General features: G+C 52.9%; 2 protein-coding genes across 2 annotated transcripts; both read right to left on the reverse strand.

Annotated features, from left to right (window-relative positions):
- Nucleotides 1–1,946: 1,946 nt before the first annotated feature.
- Nucleotides 1,947–3,198, reverse strand: LOC131211202 (uncharacterized). Its single transcript, XM_058204590.1, has 3 exons — nucleotides 2,950–3,198; nucleotides 2,435–2,555; nucleotides 1,947–2,239 (listed from the first exon to the last, which is right to left on the reverse strand). Exons 1-3 carry the CDS (start codon nucleotides 3,196–3,198, stop codon nucleotides 1,947–1,949), a joined length of 663 nt encoding a protein of 220 aa, XP_058060573.1.
- A 2,828-nt stretch (nucleotides 3,199–6,026) lies between these two features.
- On the reverse strand, nucleotides 6,027–14,341 carry LOC131207268 (uncharacterized). The gene is made up of 3 exons (XM_058199879.1): nucleotides 14,270–14,341; nucleotides 6,228–8,590; nucleotides 6,027–6,156 (listed from the first exon to the last, which is right to left on the reverse strand). The coding sequence occupies exons 1-3, from the start codon at nucleotides 14,339–14,341 to the stop codon at nucleotides 6,027–6,029; spliced, it is 2,565 nt and encodes an 854-aa protein (XP_058055862.1).
- Between the last annotated feature and the right edge of the window lie 1,843 nt (nucleotides 14,342–16,184).

Raw genomic sequence — 16,184 nt, forward strand, 5'->3', positions numbered from 1 at the left:
ACGATGACGCTCCTGCTGATGATGATACACCGGGGCTGATCGGTTTGCGATAATAAGAGAGCATAATTATCGTTTTGCTCCGACCGGTCGTACGGACGGGCCGCTCCGGATGGCCCGGTCTGCCGAATTAGTCCTTTCCACAACAACGCTCAGGTTGCGTCGGCCACCAGCGGGACCGGGACCGGAGAGGTGCTCGAAACAATCGAGAACCAACCGGAGGGTGGCGTGCTCTGGGCTGCACCGGCGACGGGCTCGAGGCGCCCCTGGATGAGTTCGGAATTGAATTCTATTCCAATTCCGACATATGTATGCCCCGAGGGCACCCACCCCGGGGGGTGGGCGGCGACCGGAGGAGTTCCGTAGCGTCCCCTTTTTCCACCCGCCCGCCGCTTTCCGTCGTCGTCGTCGACGACAGAGGCCACCGGCGAGGCGACACCACATGTCTTCGGATTCCCCGGGTGTTGCCGATTGGGCCGAATAATTGTTGCGCTAGATGGCACACGGCCGAGAAGCCAGCCCGAGATCCCAGCAGGACGATGCACTTGATGTACCGGAAGTGGGACGGCCCCGTGAAGCACACTGTTCGTTCGTCAGTTCCGTTCCGGGCAGTCCGCTCGATTTTGACGAGGGGTTGCGCTGCCTCCGGTTGATTGTTTTATTTTGTCAGCAACCAAGCAGGCTAGGTTCAGGATATTCAAGTTGGCGCTTCAAACGACGACTAATAATTTCAACCGATTTAAAGTCTGAATTCGAACGACAAACATTTCGTGGTGACGGATAACATAAAGGAAGTTTCTTTTTCTAAATGTCAACCTTGTGCAAGGACTTCAGCAGTTCGATCGCAGTTGCATATGCAGGTTGCTAAAGGCGATGGACCCCTCCTGCGTAGGGCCGAAGGACAAATCGAAGTGTTACTTGTCAATCATGATTTAAATTACACTTTTACAATGGCCCATTAGGGGAGGAACCGAGACCCCGGTGTCCGGTGACGGCTGCCTGTGTGTTGCAGGTGGCCACCGGTTCGTTGTCCGACTGTCCGGCCTCGTAAAGAGTATTTATTTCGGCGAAGGCTCAACATACCAGGCCACCAGACAACCAGCGGCGTGGCTTGGTACGCTTACCGGAGCACTCGTGAAAAGTCAGTAGGACGCGTTCCCATGTGTGCGTGAATGCCTCACGACTCGGTCACACCTCCGTCACGCTAAGCGAAGTGGAGTGTAAGTGCTTTTGAGTGTAAATGGTTCGAAAATCCAAAGTGGATTTAAGCAGTTGATTTTCCAGCCCAGCTCGCCGTGGCCGGAACTGCAGTGGCTGGGTGTGAATCCTTTCCCGTTCAATTTTTTTTCTCCCTGTCCGATGCGACCCGAAATTCGTCTACGTCCCCTAGGCCCCCTGGCGGGATGTCGGCACCCCTGCCGACACGGCCGCCGTCGCACATTTCCGACGGCAACATATGGGTGTTGGGTTACGTTCGCCGGGGCGCACCGAGTGATTACCGTCGACGGTGGGTAGGTTTGATTTGGCAGGGCCAACCTGCATCATTAGATGCGTATTATTATCACTCGGGGCTGGGCGGATCTACATTTGATAGCAGGACGCGCTTTGCGGTTGCGGCTTTGCACTGCGTCGAACAAATGTCTCTCTCTGTCTCTCTGTTAGTGTCGTGCACCGTAGAGCCTCTGATGGCAGTATCTACGTTTTACGATCGGAACTGGGAAGGGTTAGGCAAACAGATACAGTTATGATATTAATGCTACGATATTGATTACAAGATACTTTTTATTTATCAGTGATGTGCAATTTGTCTGGCCAAGATGGTTAGATCGTGGCCAATGCTCTCATTTGTTAGTGGTCTGCTACTTTAACCACTCGCCAACGGTACGATTCCTTCAAAATGATTTTGTGTTGATTCAAAGCTTATTTGAAGAACTTTCAACATGGGCGCGTTACACATGGCAAGGATAGATCATTTCGCACGGCGCCCCCTTCAGTCCCTCCATCGCGGCCCGATCCAAGCTCACCAGCATCCGTTTGTAGCTGTACTTCTCGGCGACTTCCGGATCGAACATCTCCGCACCTTTCATGAGGGCATGGGCCGCCCGGGCGTACTCATCGGCCGTCCGTGGCGCTCGGCAGGCGTATCGCATGAGGCACCCGTCCTGGCCGGAACCTTCCGCTGCCAGATACCCGATGATGAGATTGGCTTCGCCGGGCTGCAGAAAGCTGCCACTATTCACACCTGCTGGCACAGAGAGACGATTCATCATTCCGTTGCTACACACGCGACCATTGTGCCGCAATTGCGCAATCCGACGTGATTGGCGACGTGGGCTTTGATGGGCCGGGACGTGGCCCGGCTTCCGGCTTTTTTTTGTCGGTGCGTTTGCGGTGTGCCGTTCCGGTGGGTTGAACGGAATAAACGGGCGCTACTTACCGTCTTCGCTGCGGCCACGGGCATACTGGCTCCAGTTGCCGGCGCCGATCAGTCCCGCCGCAAAGATGAGCGCCTTCAGCAGGAACAAAATCAACAAGTTGGACAGATTGAGGCTCAGCACCTGAAACCGAATCAGTGTTTTACTTTGGATCCATCATTAGCTTGACCACCCGTTTCGGTTAGTCAGGGTTCAGATAACAGATAACATTTCTACGAGTCTTTAGATCTTGCGAAAGTTTATCGATGATTGATTTTGGTGGAACATTCTCAAGAAGTAATATTGCTAAATATTCTATCGGGAAAACAGAACATGTAACGAATAACAGCATTTTTTTCGAATTGCAGGTCGATATTATGTAATCCGGGTTGCATAACTTTTGGCGCAGCTACCTATCCAGCTTCCATTTGTTTAACAATCTCTCATTCTTATGCCATCGGTAGCTTGTGGGGCACAGCATCACAAATCGTTCCACATAGATCGATACAGTCCTTTGGTCGCACGCACACAAACGCACCTGACTGTTGCCGGCCGATCTGCTGATCATTTCTTTCGCCACGTACGCCGCTAGCTGTCCGGCAGGACTGGTCAGGATATCGCGCGCACTGTCTGCGAATCCACGACCTACCGGACCACCAGGTCGTTCGATCGACAGTCCGTGCAATTCGTTGCCTTCGAAATCGTGCACATTTCCGATGGTTTCCGGAATCACCAGGATCAGAAAGAGCACCACCAAGCCTAAACCCAGCAATGGAGCCGGTTTCATGATGGAACTTTAACACTTGGCGTCACTGTTTCACTTCGGTCTCTTGTGCGGCGCTGCTGCTAGCACTCTGTGGCCCTCAGATTCCTTGGTCGATCCTTTCCCGAGCTCAACACCCGTGTGCAGGTGATCTAAAACTGAGCCTTTGGCTGCTGTCGAACGTACATAAATATTCGGCCCTATCGACAAGGGTTTTGTGGCACCAACCCGGGGCCCATTTCTTGGTCCCTCGCAGCAAAGGAGCCACAGACGGAGGGTCGGTAAAAGATCGTCAGGTAGAAAGACAATGAGACATGACAATTTTCCTCGCTACGCTTCATCCTAATACCCACCGGGCCTTCCACCGCTCGTCGACTGGTCTGCTCATTTTTGACTTCATTTGGTGATTACCGTTTCTGCGCTGCACAATGGGTCCGGGGCTGGATGGGTTTTCGGAGTTGGACTGTCGCATAATCTCGGAGGTCGCCGTGAGTCGCATCGCTGCGCAGGATTATGATGGTCACGAGGACCGAGCACCGCACAATGGCAAAACCTTGTAACAATGGGTGAAGCGCAAAGTGTTTCGTATTTCCGTGGCCAATACATGGTGAACATCATCTGTCTACCCGTGATGCATGCGTCTGTGTTGTTGTTTCGTTTGCCCGATTTTGACCCGTTTGCACCTTTTTCTATTACTTCCGTTTATTCCTTTTTATCACTTTCCTAAGGTGGCCAACTCAAAAAACATCGCTCGCTCCTCGCAGGTACCCAGCAAATCTCCATCTTCACCGCCCTGAAGCCCGTGAATTGTCTCTCTGAAGCGCATCTAATGTGTGGCTGCCTGTGAGACTGTCAACGAAACGCACCAAACGCAATTGCGCGATCCATTTGTAGAAAGGGAAAACTTGAACAGCGATCATAGTCGGTGAAAGAGTTACGCATCTAGTGAGATTGATTACTAATCCGATAACCAGCATACGGCTTTATGGGGGCCATTTTGTTTCTTCGTAATGTACCAAACCGAAAACGCTTGGTTGCATAATGGCAAAGTGCACGGTCGCAACGGCAAAGGTTAAATGCGGAAAAATGGTTTAGAAAGTTTTTTTTCCGATGCTCCTCAACTTCGCAGCCACCAGAAACCGTTGCAGCGGAATTGTTCCATCGTTGCCAATCGTTGGTGTTGTTGTTTTCACCGTTTAGCGGCCAGATGAGCGCAGACGAGCGTGAAAATTCCACACCATCTAGTGATATAAGCGGCGCTGGTGAGGTTTGTGTTGGAACTCCCTGGTTTTGGACCTTTAACTTTTTAAAACAACACATCGGTGAACCAAAAACGGACCAAACAACGAGCTTAGCATTTTTAAATTTTAATAAGAAAGCAATGGTCTCACGTTTTCTAAACCTGAAACTAATCGAAACAGGGGTTATACAGATCATTTATATCTCAGTTCGCACAGACACATAAGGACTCTGTCTAAAACAGACGAAACCTTCTAGGCAAATGCTAAAAATATCAGATTTACTGTAACCTAAACGCCTCGTCAAGCTCCGGCGAGTTGGTCATGTCAAGAGGATGGCGGATGAAGCACCAACCCGTAAGGCAGATGGGACGAGGAAGGACGAACCATTATTGATAGCATTGGAGCATGGAATTGGAAAATTGCAACGCCCGCTTATCAACGCGATACTGTGTAAATGCCCCTAGATGTATGCAACACATCAAGTGTGGTTTGTTACGATCCGCCTAAAGTTATGCAACTCCGGTCTTCTGCCAACAGAAAAATTACACCACATCCACCAAATAGAATTATTTTATTTTATTGTTTGTCGATATGGCCATTCAAGGCCAAACGACCACTAGCCAGTGGTACGGTTGATTTCGATGCTGTTAGTGTCTTCCTCACTTCCAACCATTTGAATCTGCGTGATCTCCATTAGCTGTCTAGTTGAAATAGCAGGTCCGAGCTAGAAACACGAGGTCAACATAATTAATTCGAATACACTCAATCGACTGTTTAATGTGTAAAACTCAAAATGAAATAATTTATTAAATAATGTCCGGCGCATACAGTAGTCGGATCCGGCGCCTGCATTACGCAGAGACCATCGGGTCATCAGTACCGGAGTACAGTACGGGAAACTAACAAACAAAACCGAATGATTACTAAACTTATGGTGCCGGCTGCACCGTAACCGAGCGTTCGTTGGTCGCCTCTCGCCCGGATCGGTCGATCGGCTACGTCCGGTCCTTTGGCATATGATGCTCTCTTGTGTATGTACAAATCTACTACGACGGAGGTTACAAACACGAAATCAAGTCTCTTCCCTTAAACCTACCAGCCTACTGGGGTGTGGATACGCGGTGTTAATGTTACGTTCCGATAGATTAACTCGCTACAGAGTATGTGTGCGTATGTGTGTGCTCTCCCGCTCCCATCCCTCTCCCTCTCATCTCTGCTCGAAGGGTAAATGAAGGTAACATATGGTTCGCTCGTCGTTCCAATCGGTGCTACTTTAGCTTTAGCTACTAACCTAAGGGGTAAGAGTTTAAGTGAAAACAGGTGCGCTCCGGCTGGTGCGCGGTACGGTACTCACTCGATGCTCACTATTTTAATATAAAATACAGACACGGTCTAAAAACAACAAAAACAATCCGCTCCCGAAGGGGCTGGTCGAGGACGATCGGTCGATCGATCGTCGGAACGCTCGTTATAACTAATAGGATTTTGCGTACGCGTGGGTGTGGGGTGCGTGTGGGTGTGTGTTTGCGGGGGGTGGGGAGACTATCTGCTTCGTCTGCCGAAACTCGCGGGAAATGCAAGAGCCATGATGATGTCGCATCGCATCGTCGTCTAGGGTCGAGCGCCGCTCCGGCCGGCCGGCCACTGCTGGCAGGCGAACCGCGAGCAATCGTTCTGCCGGATTGCGTCCGTCACCTCCGACAGGTGATCGGTGAGCGTGGCAGCCAGGGCCGGATGCATCCTGGGAAGACACAGAACACAACCAGAACGGTCAGCAGGAGTGCTTACGAGCGGCCAGGGAGTGGAACTTACATATCCAGCATGGTGTACATTTTCTTCTCCATCAGGACGATATCGTCGGCGCCCTGCTGGACCATCACCAGGCAGAAGGTGCGCTTGGCACAGGAAGGATTCTTCCAGTTCGTTTCCCGCAGTTGCTGCTCGAACCGGGCCCGGGACGAGCTGGCCGAGCTGCTCCCGACGTCCTGCAAGCCGAGGCCATCGATCGCACGCCGCGACCGCCCAGCACGATCACCCGCCGCATCCACATCAGCATTTGCGCCGTTCACCAGCATGAAATACTGGCCCGGTTGCTGCCGCTCGATCGCCTCCAGCGCCCGCTTGTGCTCCAGATCGTCCAGATCGATGGGGAAAAAGTCGGCCCCGGACCGTCGCAAGAGGCCCATGTCGAAAAAACGGCCCACGGCGACGGCCCCCAGCCCGAGGGCGGCCCCGCCCGCCATCAGCCCTAGAGCCGGGAGTATAATTGAATTTGCAGCTGGTGCCACCACCACGCCAACCTTGTCCTGAGCCTCGTCAGACTTGCGAACAAAGCCCAGATTCTTCGAGATCTTCTGGCCGGCCTCGACGATCGGCTCCAGGACGGGCTTGGTGAACTCCTGCACGGACGAGATCCCGTTCTGCAGGCTGTCCCGCATCTGGTCGGTGATCTTGGCCCAAAAGGGGCGCTCGTGCTTGACGCGCCGGATGTACCCGTAGTTGTACGGGTACGTCGACGGGCCTTTAAAGTTTTCGTACTGCGGATGAGGCCGCGGCCCGGGCATTTTGTTCGGGATCGGGGACTGCGGTGGGTCGTAGTAATCCTTGCTGCCCATCGCCGGTTCCATCGCGTACGGCGAGTGATCGTTGTGCATCGCCTTGTTGTAGTAGTCCTGCGGTTGCGGCGCTACGTTCATGATCTTCTTCATCGCCTTGGTCGGTTTCCGTTCCACCGGGGGCACCGGTTTCGCCGGCTGTACGCCCAGTTCCGGGTGGGCGTACTGAAGGACCGGCTTGCGGGTGTCGTCCAGCTCCGTGTCCTGATCCCGGCCGGCCCCGCCATTGATCGAGTACAGCTGCGACACCGGGTACGTCGGGTTGCCCGGGTTCTGTAGCATGCGGCGCTGAATTTTCGGCTGCTCGGCCATCGGGTCGATCTCGGGCTTGAAGTTGGCCCGGCTCATGATCTGCGGGTAGTGCTTGCGCCGCTCGTCGTCGTTGATCTTGCGCAGATACTCCACCAACCGTGCGTTCGACGGGGGGCGTGAGTTGTCGGCCCGGGAAAACGGTCCAATGTTGCCCGATACTCGTGCTACCTCCGGAATAACCCCAGGCACCGAGCCCGGATGCAGATTGTCCTCGACGCTGAATGGTCCGAATCCTTTGAAGCTCGTTTCGCTGGGCTGAAAATTGTCGGCCTTTGTGAACGGTCCGATGCTGCGCTGTTGCTGGGCACTCGATGGGCCTCCGGACGAAGGTCCTCGGACGGATGGTTTGGCAAATATTAGCTGCCCGTAGATGTCGCCCCCGTTCTCGAGCTTCGTCGGGACGTGGCCCTTCTCGTACGGCACCAGTTCCCCGTTGATGACGCGTGCGTTACGCCACACTTGCCGCTTGTCCGATTCGTCGTCCGGCACGCGTATTCCGTGCACGACCGGGATTCCGTCGGCCCCGATCTCCTGCAGCGAGCGGCCCCGTTTGGCCGTCTTCGGTCCCGCACCGTCCTTCATGTAGACCGGATCGGAGCTGATCACGACCGGGGGTGGTACACGGCTCTCCTGGACGGCTCCGTCGGCCACCTTGATCCGGACCGGGCGCCGATCGTTCTTCATCGTTCCGTCCTGTTCGTCCGTGTGCCGAGCTGGGCGCTCGACACGGTTCACGTGCTCCAGGAAAGCGTTCACAATGTCCACCGAGTGTGGGGCTGAATCGGCCGCCGAAAGCCGATAGTTGCCGGCGAGCCGCGTCTCCGGAGTCTTGGGTGCGGCAGGGGAGCCGGCCGGCGTAGTGCCAGCCGGTGCCAGTCCCGGTCCCGGAAGCTCCATGCCGGTGCGCTTCTTGACGATGATCTGCACCATGCGCCCATTGTTGGACCGCACGCTCAGCTTCTGCACGGTGTCCGGATTGAGGCTCCGGGAGACCTTCAGCTCGGTCCGGGTGTACGCCGGGCGCACTTTCGCGCCCACCTCCGTACGATTCCGGTCCACCGGTGCCGATGGCCCGGCGGCAGTGCTGTTGGTGCCGGGGGTGGTGCTGGGGGTGGTACCGTTCCGCACCGCTGGGTTCAGCCGGGTGAAACTGACTGTCCCTACGCCGTTCGGCTTTTCACTGGCGGCCGACGCAAGAAACGCGCCAAGGGTGACGACGGCGACGACGATCGCGAAGGTGCGGGTTGCCTGCCGGGAAGGGAAGGGGGGAAAAGCGAGAAACACATCAGGCACATGGTCCGCTGGGTATGTAAGGTGGTGCGTTCACTGCAACAGAAACATACGGCAGGAATTCCAAATGGAGGCCAAACTTCATGTGCATTTTTAATCGAAAACACCGAAATGTTTCACCGTAAATGACGTACAACGTGTGATCAGCGAGTTGAGCAAAGCATAACGGGATGCTAGGGGCTAGGATTTGTGATTTTCTCATCGTTTAGCAATGGAGAACGGAAAAACCGATTAAATTGCTTGAAATGGCTACCCATTTCGGAAGAGTCCAATAAAAGATGAGAATTAAATGTTTAAAAAATTAAACCACGTCATATACGTCAATAATTACAAGTCAAAATACTAATTAGTGTTGGCGTTACGGGTTCCTTTTGTAAACAGTTAAAAGTGAATTCTTCATTTTTCATAACGCCAGAAATTGTTCGACTTTCATTAAATTTTGAGTTCAGATTTACATTTCTGCTTTCAAAACGATTGAAAATGGTGCCTTCGCTGAGCAAGTTCTATCGAAAACAAGAGTTTATAAGTGGTACAAAATATTCAATGCATAAGATTCAAGATCGTAACGCATAACGTGTAACACAACAAAACTGTAGATGATCGGGACGCCAAGATGTCAAAGCAAGTCAAAAATCAAGGTCTTGTTGACAGTTTTCTTTGATTATCTTACTGTGGTGCATTATGAATTATTTCCAGTTATTAGCAAAATCCCGTTAATTTTTGGTCACAGTAGTACAATGGAAGTATATCTCCGTTGGTGTAAAGAAATGGCCCAGCCTACTGCGAGTTGCCTACTGCTTCTTTGATTCATTCAAAAAGGAGACCATTCACCATCGGCATGCGTTTGAAAAGATTCACCGAGTACAAGATTGATTTATTTTGCTTTTGCCCCTGTTGTGAATGTTCAATTCCCATAAAAGCCCATTCTAAGGCCCGCTAATTGAAATGCGCTTCAGGGTCGATTTATGTGCCTTCCGAAACCGATGGCTCATTTTCTAGCCATTGCCAATTATTTCCTACAACCACCGAACCCCCAAGTGGCACCAGCCAATTTCATTCACAAAACCACGGCGAACAAAATTAAACGCCGCTTTTCCCAGGCTGGCAGCGTAATTTAATGTCTCACTTCGCCTGCCCGGTGAAATGCTTTCTACCGCGCGCCTCTATAATCACCAGCACGAAAAACGCCAAGAAAAACACGAAACCAAAATACCGAAGATCAACAACGGCTAACACAGGCACACCAAATAATCCACTAATCAGCCGCGCCGAGCGAGCTTTTGCAATGCCCCGGCCACTGATAGGCCCTTGGGAGCGATGATACTTCACTCGAGAAAGTTTTCTTTCGCCGGCAAAGGCGAAGAAGACGAAGCAGAAGGCGAAGCAAAATTACGGTCACCGACCACGATCGCGATCGCGAACATCTTGCGCGTGGCATTTACGCAATCGATCCGCGCGCATTTCACTCGATCGCCCGATGCTCCCGTACGACACTTAACCGACGGGGCCTTGATCGATAAGGGAATTGGAAGGACCCATCTTTCGCCAGGATCACGCCCCTTTTGCCGATCGTGCAATCGATCGCCGGCCAGTTTTTCTCGGCCCGCTCTACGACAACTTCACAACTTACCATTGCTACTGCTGTTGCTGCTGCTGCTGCGGTCGAAATGAAGAATGGGAGTGTTTCCCTTCAAACCGAAACCGAAAGCGATCCTCCGGGGGATCGCGGTCGCACCGCCGAAGATTAATAGCCTTCCGGTACGGGTGCTGGTGCTGCCGGTGCGCTTTCCGGCCGGCCGGCTGCCGGCTGGTGGCTCCGGACGTCTTTTGGGAAATCGCAGAAACTGCTTGACACCCGGCGTGTGCGTGCGTGCGGGCTGCGTGTGTGGCTTCAAGCTCTGATTGTTTGATAAAACAGCGAGATTGATTGTTTCCTCTCGGCCCTGTCACCGTCCGGGCCAACGTGTGGCCTGTGGTCGGTTTTTCACGATGAAATCTCGTTTTCCTTTTTTCTGCTCCGGCGCCTCAGCTCCAGATTTCGACGACGACGACGACGACGACGACGGAACGGCTCTCGAGCCTTTTGACAACCGCTCCGCACCGCCCCCTGCGGCCCGCGGGGGGGTGGTTACCGTTGGTGATTATCGCGTACCGGGCGGGCTTTTCACCGGCGCTTTTCCTCGGCGCTTTTCGTCGTGTGCCGCCTGCTCGGGTGGCGATGTACGATCGATTTCTAATTCATCAAAATCTGCGCCAAACACACACAGGCGCGCACGTACCGGGGGGGGGTGCACAGGCTGGGATAGAAATCGTTTAGGAAATTGGATCTCTCCGGTCGAACGGGCGAACGGTCATCGTTGCAGGAAAACAAACAACATGCTCATGGTATATTGCTACTGCTGGCTGCCTCTGCTGCACTCGATATGGAACGAAAGGGGAGAGAGAGAGAGAGAACGAAATGGAATGCCTGTGAGTGGGAGCGGGAAAACGCAGGCACTTGCAGCATGCACCGCAACCACTGCGTCACATACGATCCCCCAATTGTTATCGACTCCGACCCCCGAGCCTAACGACGCGCGCTGAGCTTTCGCGATCCTTCGCGATCGGCTACATTCCTTCCCTGCGCGAAACAGCGGATCCACGTAGTGGAGAAGAGCGAGAGAGAGAGAGAGAGAGAGGGAGCGAGAGAGTGATCTAAAGCAGTGCCGGCCGGTTTCGCAACCCTTCGCGCGTCGGCCTAAAATTTCACTTTTATTTGGAAAGTCTCGCCTTGAATTCATTTATTTATCTCTCGCTTCGCTTTTCCACCGCCACCACCGTGGTGGCTGCCTTTCTGTCTCTTTCTTTCGCGCTTCGGTTTTGCGCCTTCGAGCGCATTCCAGCGCCATGAGTGTGCCGGGGCCGCGACCGCAGCGATCTCCCCGCGTGGAGCCGGCATTTCTCCATTACTATCACCAGTCGTCGCTGCCGCCGTCGATGGCAATGTAATACGTTGCCACTCAACTGTTACGTTATGTGGTTATCCCCCCCACCCCCCACTGCACCTCTCCCCGGCGGGTTTTCTTGCGCCGTGGTGGCCCCACATTGCGCGCCGTGAAAGTGATGAACCTGACGCGCGAGCAGCGGCATCACTTATGCCACACCACGTGGCCGTGCTCGGGTTTCTTATAAGATTTTTATCGCGCTCTCTTTCTATCTCTCTGTCTCTTTCTCACACTCCTTATAAGGTGATCGCGTAGACGGTGACCCATAATGGGGAGGCGATAGGGTTACTGCGCGGCCCGGCCACGGGTGTTATGTTACCGTACAGGAGGAGTGATCAGCGATCGGGTACACCCGGAGCTGGAGGATCACTTACTTTCGCATTTCCGCCGAGACCACTCGCTCCGATAAGCTATCGGAGCCGTCGGGCCCGGCGAAAGAGGTTTCCGCAGAAAAGAAACGCTTCGAAATCAAAAGACTTGGGGCCGACAAAAGTTAAGCGACGAACCTCGGCGTGAGTGGCGCGCGTTGGTGTTTTAATTTTTATACATTAATGCAAAATATCGCTGAATAAGGTTTTTTTTTGTCTGCTTCGCGGGAAGCATTCGGCTTCGGTTTGCAACCTTGGCCGCAGGAGATCTTTCGTCGGGCCGGCAAACGGATGGTGCTCCCGTTTTCGGTGAGGATCGTTTGCTGCGTTGAACGGAAACGTATCGCAAACACCATCGAACTGGGGCCAACAGATGCCATTTCCGTAATGGCTGTGATCGCCTGTCCGTCGGTTCCGGGTTTGGGTTGTGCCCTTTTTTAACTGTGGCTCCGCTCGCCTTCACCCGAATCACGCCCGGCGCTTTCTGAGCAGCACTCGATCGATGTGCCGTGTGTTGAAAGCGTGGCCGCTGCCACCGTTTGGCCGTGCTCTTTGAGCGCGACATCATGCGCTGCACCTTAAAAGCACCAATCCCAGCCCCAATGGCCGTTGTGACCGCCATTGGAACGGGCGCGCCCGCACACCCGATCGCACCGTTCGCTTTCGCTTCCCACAATCGCATGCATAACCCACGGGCACACACTCAAGCTCACAAACACACAGGCTCGGGACAGTCAATGCGATTGCCGATGCTGTAATTATTCACTTCATTCGATGGTCTTTCGATTGGTCAACGCTGAAGCCGCCGGTCCCCGGCTTCTGGGTGGAGATTTTCACTTTCGCTCGCAACGGAACGCAACGCAACGCCAGACAGTGCCAGACGGAACGTCCTCTAATGCCCCCCGCGGATCGCACCACGAAACCCGGGCTGTAACTCCCGGGGGAACACCCCGACGGCTAATGAGCCGTTTTTCTCGTGTTTAAACCACTTTAATGGCATTCCCACAGGGCATTCCAAGGTGCGGCAGCGGTTTTAACAGAGGCCACGCGGAACGGAGCACTGCATCAGACATACTTTATCTACGGCCACTGCGGAGCGCCTTTCTCGTGGGTTCTGGGTGGTTCTGGTTGCGTGGTCTGGTTCCGCTGGTTCCGCTGCTGCTCTCGGGTTCGGTGGGGGGTTGCTCCGCACAGTAATAGGTGTAAAGTATTTTTCACTGGTACAAAAATAACACTATTCGGGGTGGGTGGTTCGCTGGATTCGCTGAATTCGCTTCAGCTGCTGCCGGACTGTTGTGGTTGTTTTCCTGCGTCAAACTCTCTCTCGCTCCTTTTCGCACTCCGTTCAAAGGAAATTCAATGTCCCGGGCGAGGGACACACTGTAACTTTAACGGTCTCCAACTCGAAGACGTGCGTCACGGCGGGCGATCGGATTGAAACTGTGGCGTCGACCGTGGGCCGTCGAGCCGGCCAACCAACGGAACGAGCCTTTCCAGGCTCACCAGAGGAGGGGGGTTTGGAGTTTTTGGTGATCGTTTTTTACGCTCCGTCGGCTTGGAGTCTCTCGGTTGCACTCAGGGGAATGGGGAAAATTAAAAGGGTCTCCCCACAACGGCCACCCCGGTCAGGCTGGAGGAGTAAGTGTGCGAGCGCAAATTAATAACACGTAACAAGGATGGATGGCGGACGCGTAAAAAGTGCATTTCTACAATGGCACACCGGCGCGAGCGAGAGAGAGAGAGGGGGAGCGGGCGACTGTGGATGCGGATCGTATATCTGCGGAACCGAAACGTAAGATGAGACCGGCGCAAGAGAGAGAACCGCTTTTCCCACCTAAAAACGGGCGTCTTCGTGCGCGACTTCCTTCGGTGCTCGTGGTGATCGCGGCGATCGTGAAAAAACGGCACGCTCCCCGAGCTGCCCGAGAGGAAAGGGAAGCTGCGATCACCGCTCTGCGTGTGTGTTGGTGCGCCGGGGTGCACGGGGAGAAAGCGCCCGGCGTGGAAGCGAAGCGAAAGAAAGTTAAGGCGCTACGACGACGACGACGTTCCGATGGGATGGGTTGCTGGCCGTCGAAAGTGAAGCGTGTAGCGTGCGGTGCGCTGTGACGTGTGCCACCGCACACCCCGCACTCCCCGGGCGGGACCGGACACAAGCGTTGACGAGGCGGACCGATCGTGTCTCGATTGCCGATTTCGATGCCGATCCGATCGGCGATGGCGCAAGATGCGAACGCGCCTGCCTGCGCCTGCCGAAACACCTGATCACCAATTATGCAACTCACCTGCCTCGGGTTGTCATCGGCGGCCGTGCGTCTTCCGGTTGCGCGTACCGGAAACGGTGCACTCGTTTGCATACGGACTAATGGTATCATTTGCGGCGTGAAATGTTTACCCCGTGCCCGCCCAAAACACTCCGTCCGTGGCCGGTTCCCATCATAATGATGATGATGATGATGATACTCGGCGGTGTGGCTACCGGAACGGAAGGGTCTCCCCCGGGGCTCCTTATCCACTGCAACGAATCGGGCTCGATTGGGTGTTTGAAGACCCTTTTCACACCTTATTCGACACGCCGGGGAATCCGAAACGATATAATTAGGCGCGTGGTTGGGCTCGTTAAAAAGATGATACGTTTGCCCACCGGGCGTAAGATTTCTTCCGAGAGTCCAGTTGGGTATCGGTTTGGGTACGGCGGAAAACAAATGGATCTCTTTCCGGGGGTCATTTTGCGATTAGCAGCGGCCCTGTCCGAACATCGCACGCATTAAGTCGTGGGACTAACGATTTAAATGATATCATTTTAATCAGATCCACCGTCCGAAACCACCGAAAGCATTCAAACGATAGCTGCCAAAACATTCGACCATTCGGATTTTCGGTCGAATTTGTTCGTTAGCAGCAGCAGAATGGAAAGTGACACCACTTTTACCCTCTGATTAACGGTCGGCTCAAGCTCAAATTTGTGATGCTGATTTGTTGTTGGGTTTCCGATGCCGACAAGAAAGGACCATTTGCCAATGCCTGGGGTACTCTGTTCCGTCGATAAGCCACCGCCTGCCGTGGTTGATGGTTTGCTAATTTGCAATGCAGCGCAAACGATGTTAAACATTGTATGTTTTCGTAATGTAAATGAGCCGGAAAATAGCAACAAAGCGGACTTTCGGCAGTCGTGAAGTGAAGATGTGATAAGCGCTTGGGGGTATCGAAAAGCTGCAATAAGATAATTGTGTTGCACGGTAATTTGTATAGGATATTTATAAAGGGTTATTTTCTAGTTTAAAAAAAGGCCTTAAAAAATACAACAACAAAAATGAAATGTTCATAAGTTTCTAGTTTGCCATTATACGTAAAACACAATATCCTTCAGATGGACCCCCTCGAGACCTATGGCAACAGCTGATTCTGATAAGATAACTTTCAAATTTTTTTTGCCCCAACCGCGGCCATAGCTTGGGGAATGATGTTTTTAAATGATCCAAAGTTGCAGGCTTGTAAGCACGATAAACACGATCTTTTGCGTAGCCTCACAGGAAAAAGTACAACGGTCTGAAATCCAATGATCTTGGTGGCCAATTTACATCACCAAAACGCGCCAAATTATACGCCCATCAAAGTTCTCGCGCAGTAGATCGAAATGGGCACGTGTTGTGTGGTTCTTTGCCCCGCCTTACTGAAACCGCTTGTCCATATCTTCAATTGTAGGTCAAAAACAATTTGTTATCATCTGACGGAATCACTCCGAATTGATGGTAGTAGTTCTCCCTTCGTCGTTTTCGAAAAAAAGTTCTTTCACGCCGCCACCTCATAATACGCACCATACAGTTAGCTTTTCTGGATATCAATCTCTTCAAAATGCAGCGATTTTTCTTGTTTACGTAGTCGCCAAGTGGAAAATGTGCCTCGTGGCCTAAGAAAATTTTACAGGAAAAATTAGCATTTTACCCGCTTCTGTAGTAAGTTTTGAAAAATTTAACACGCTGTTCTGCTGCTAAACGATTAATTTTTTTTAAATGGAAGATGTCGCGAATAAAATGTTTATTCCGAGATCCATCCACTTGTGGGCTCCATGCCGTTCTGTGGTGTATTGGGGCTGCCACTAATTGTGTTGTCTATGCTATCATTCCGAAACAATAGCCGTAGCTAACTTAATGATAATCTAGCGTGTTTACAACACATGAACGAGCTCGCCGCGCGTGC

The sequence above is a fragment of the Anopheles bellator genome, chromosome 2 (genome assembly GCF_943735745.2).
Source record: "Anopheles bellator chromosome 2, idAnoBellAS_SP24_06.2, whole genome shotgun sequence".
NCBI lineage: Eukaryota > Metazoa > Arthropoda > Insecta > Diptera > Culicidae > Anopheles > Anopheles bellator.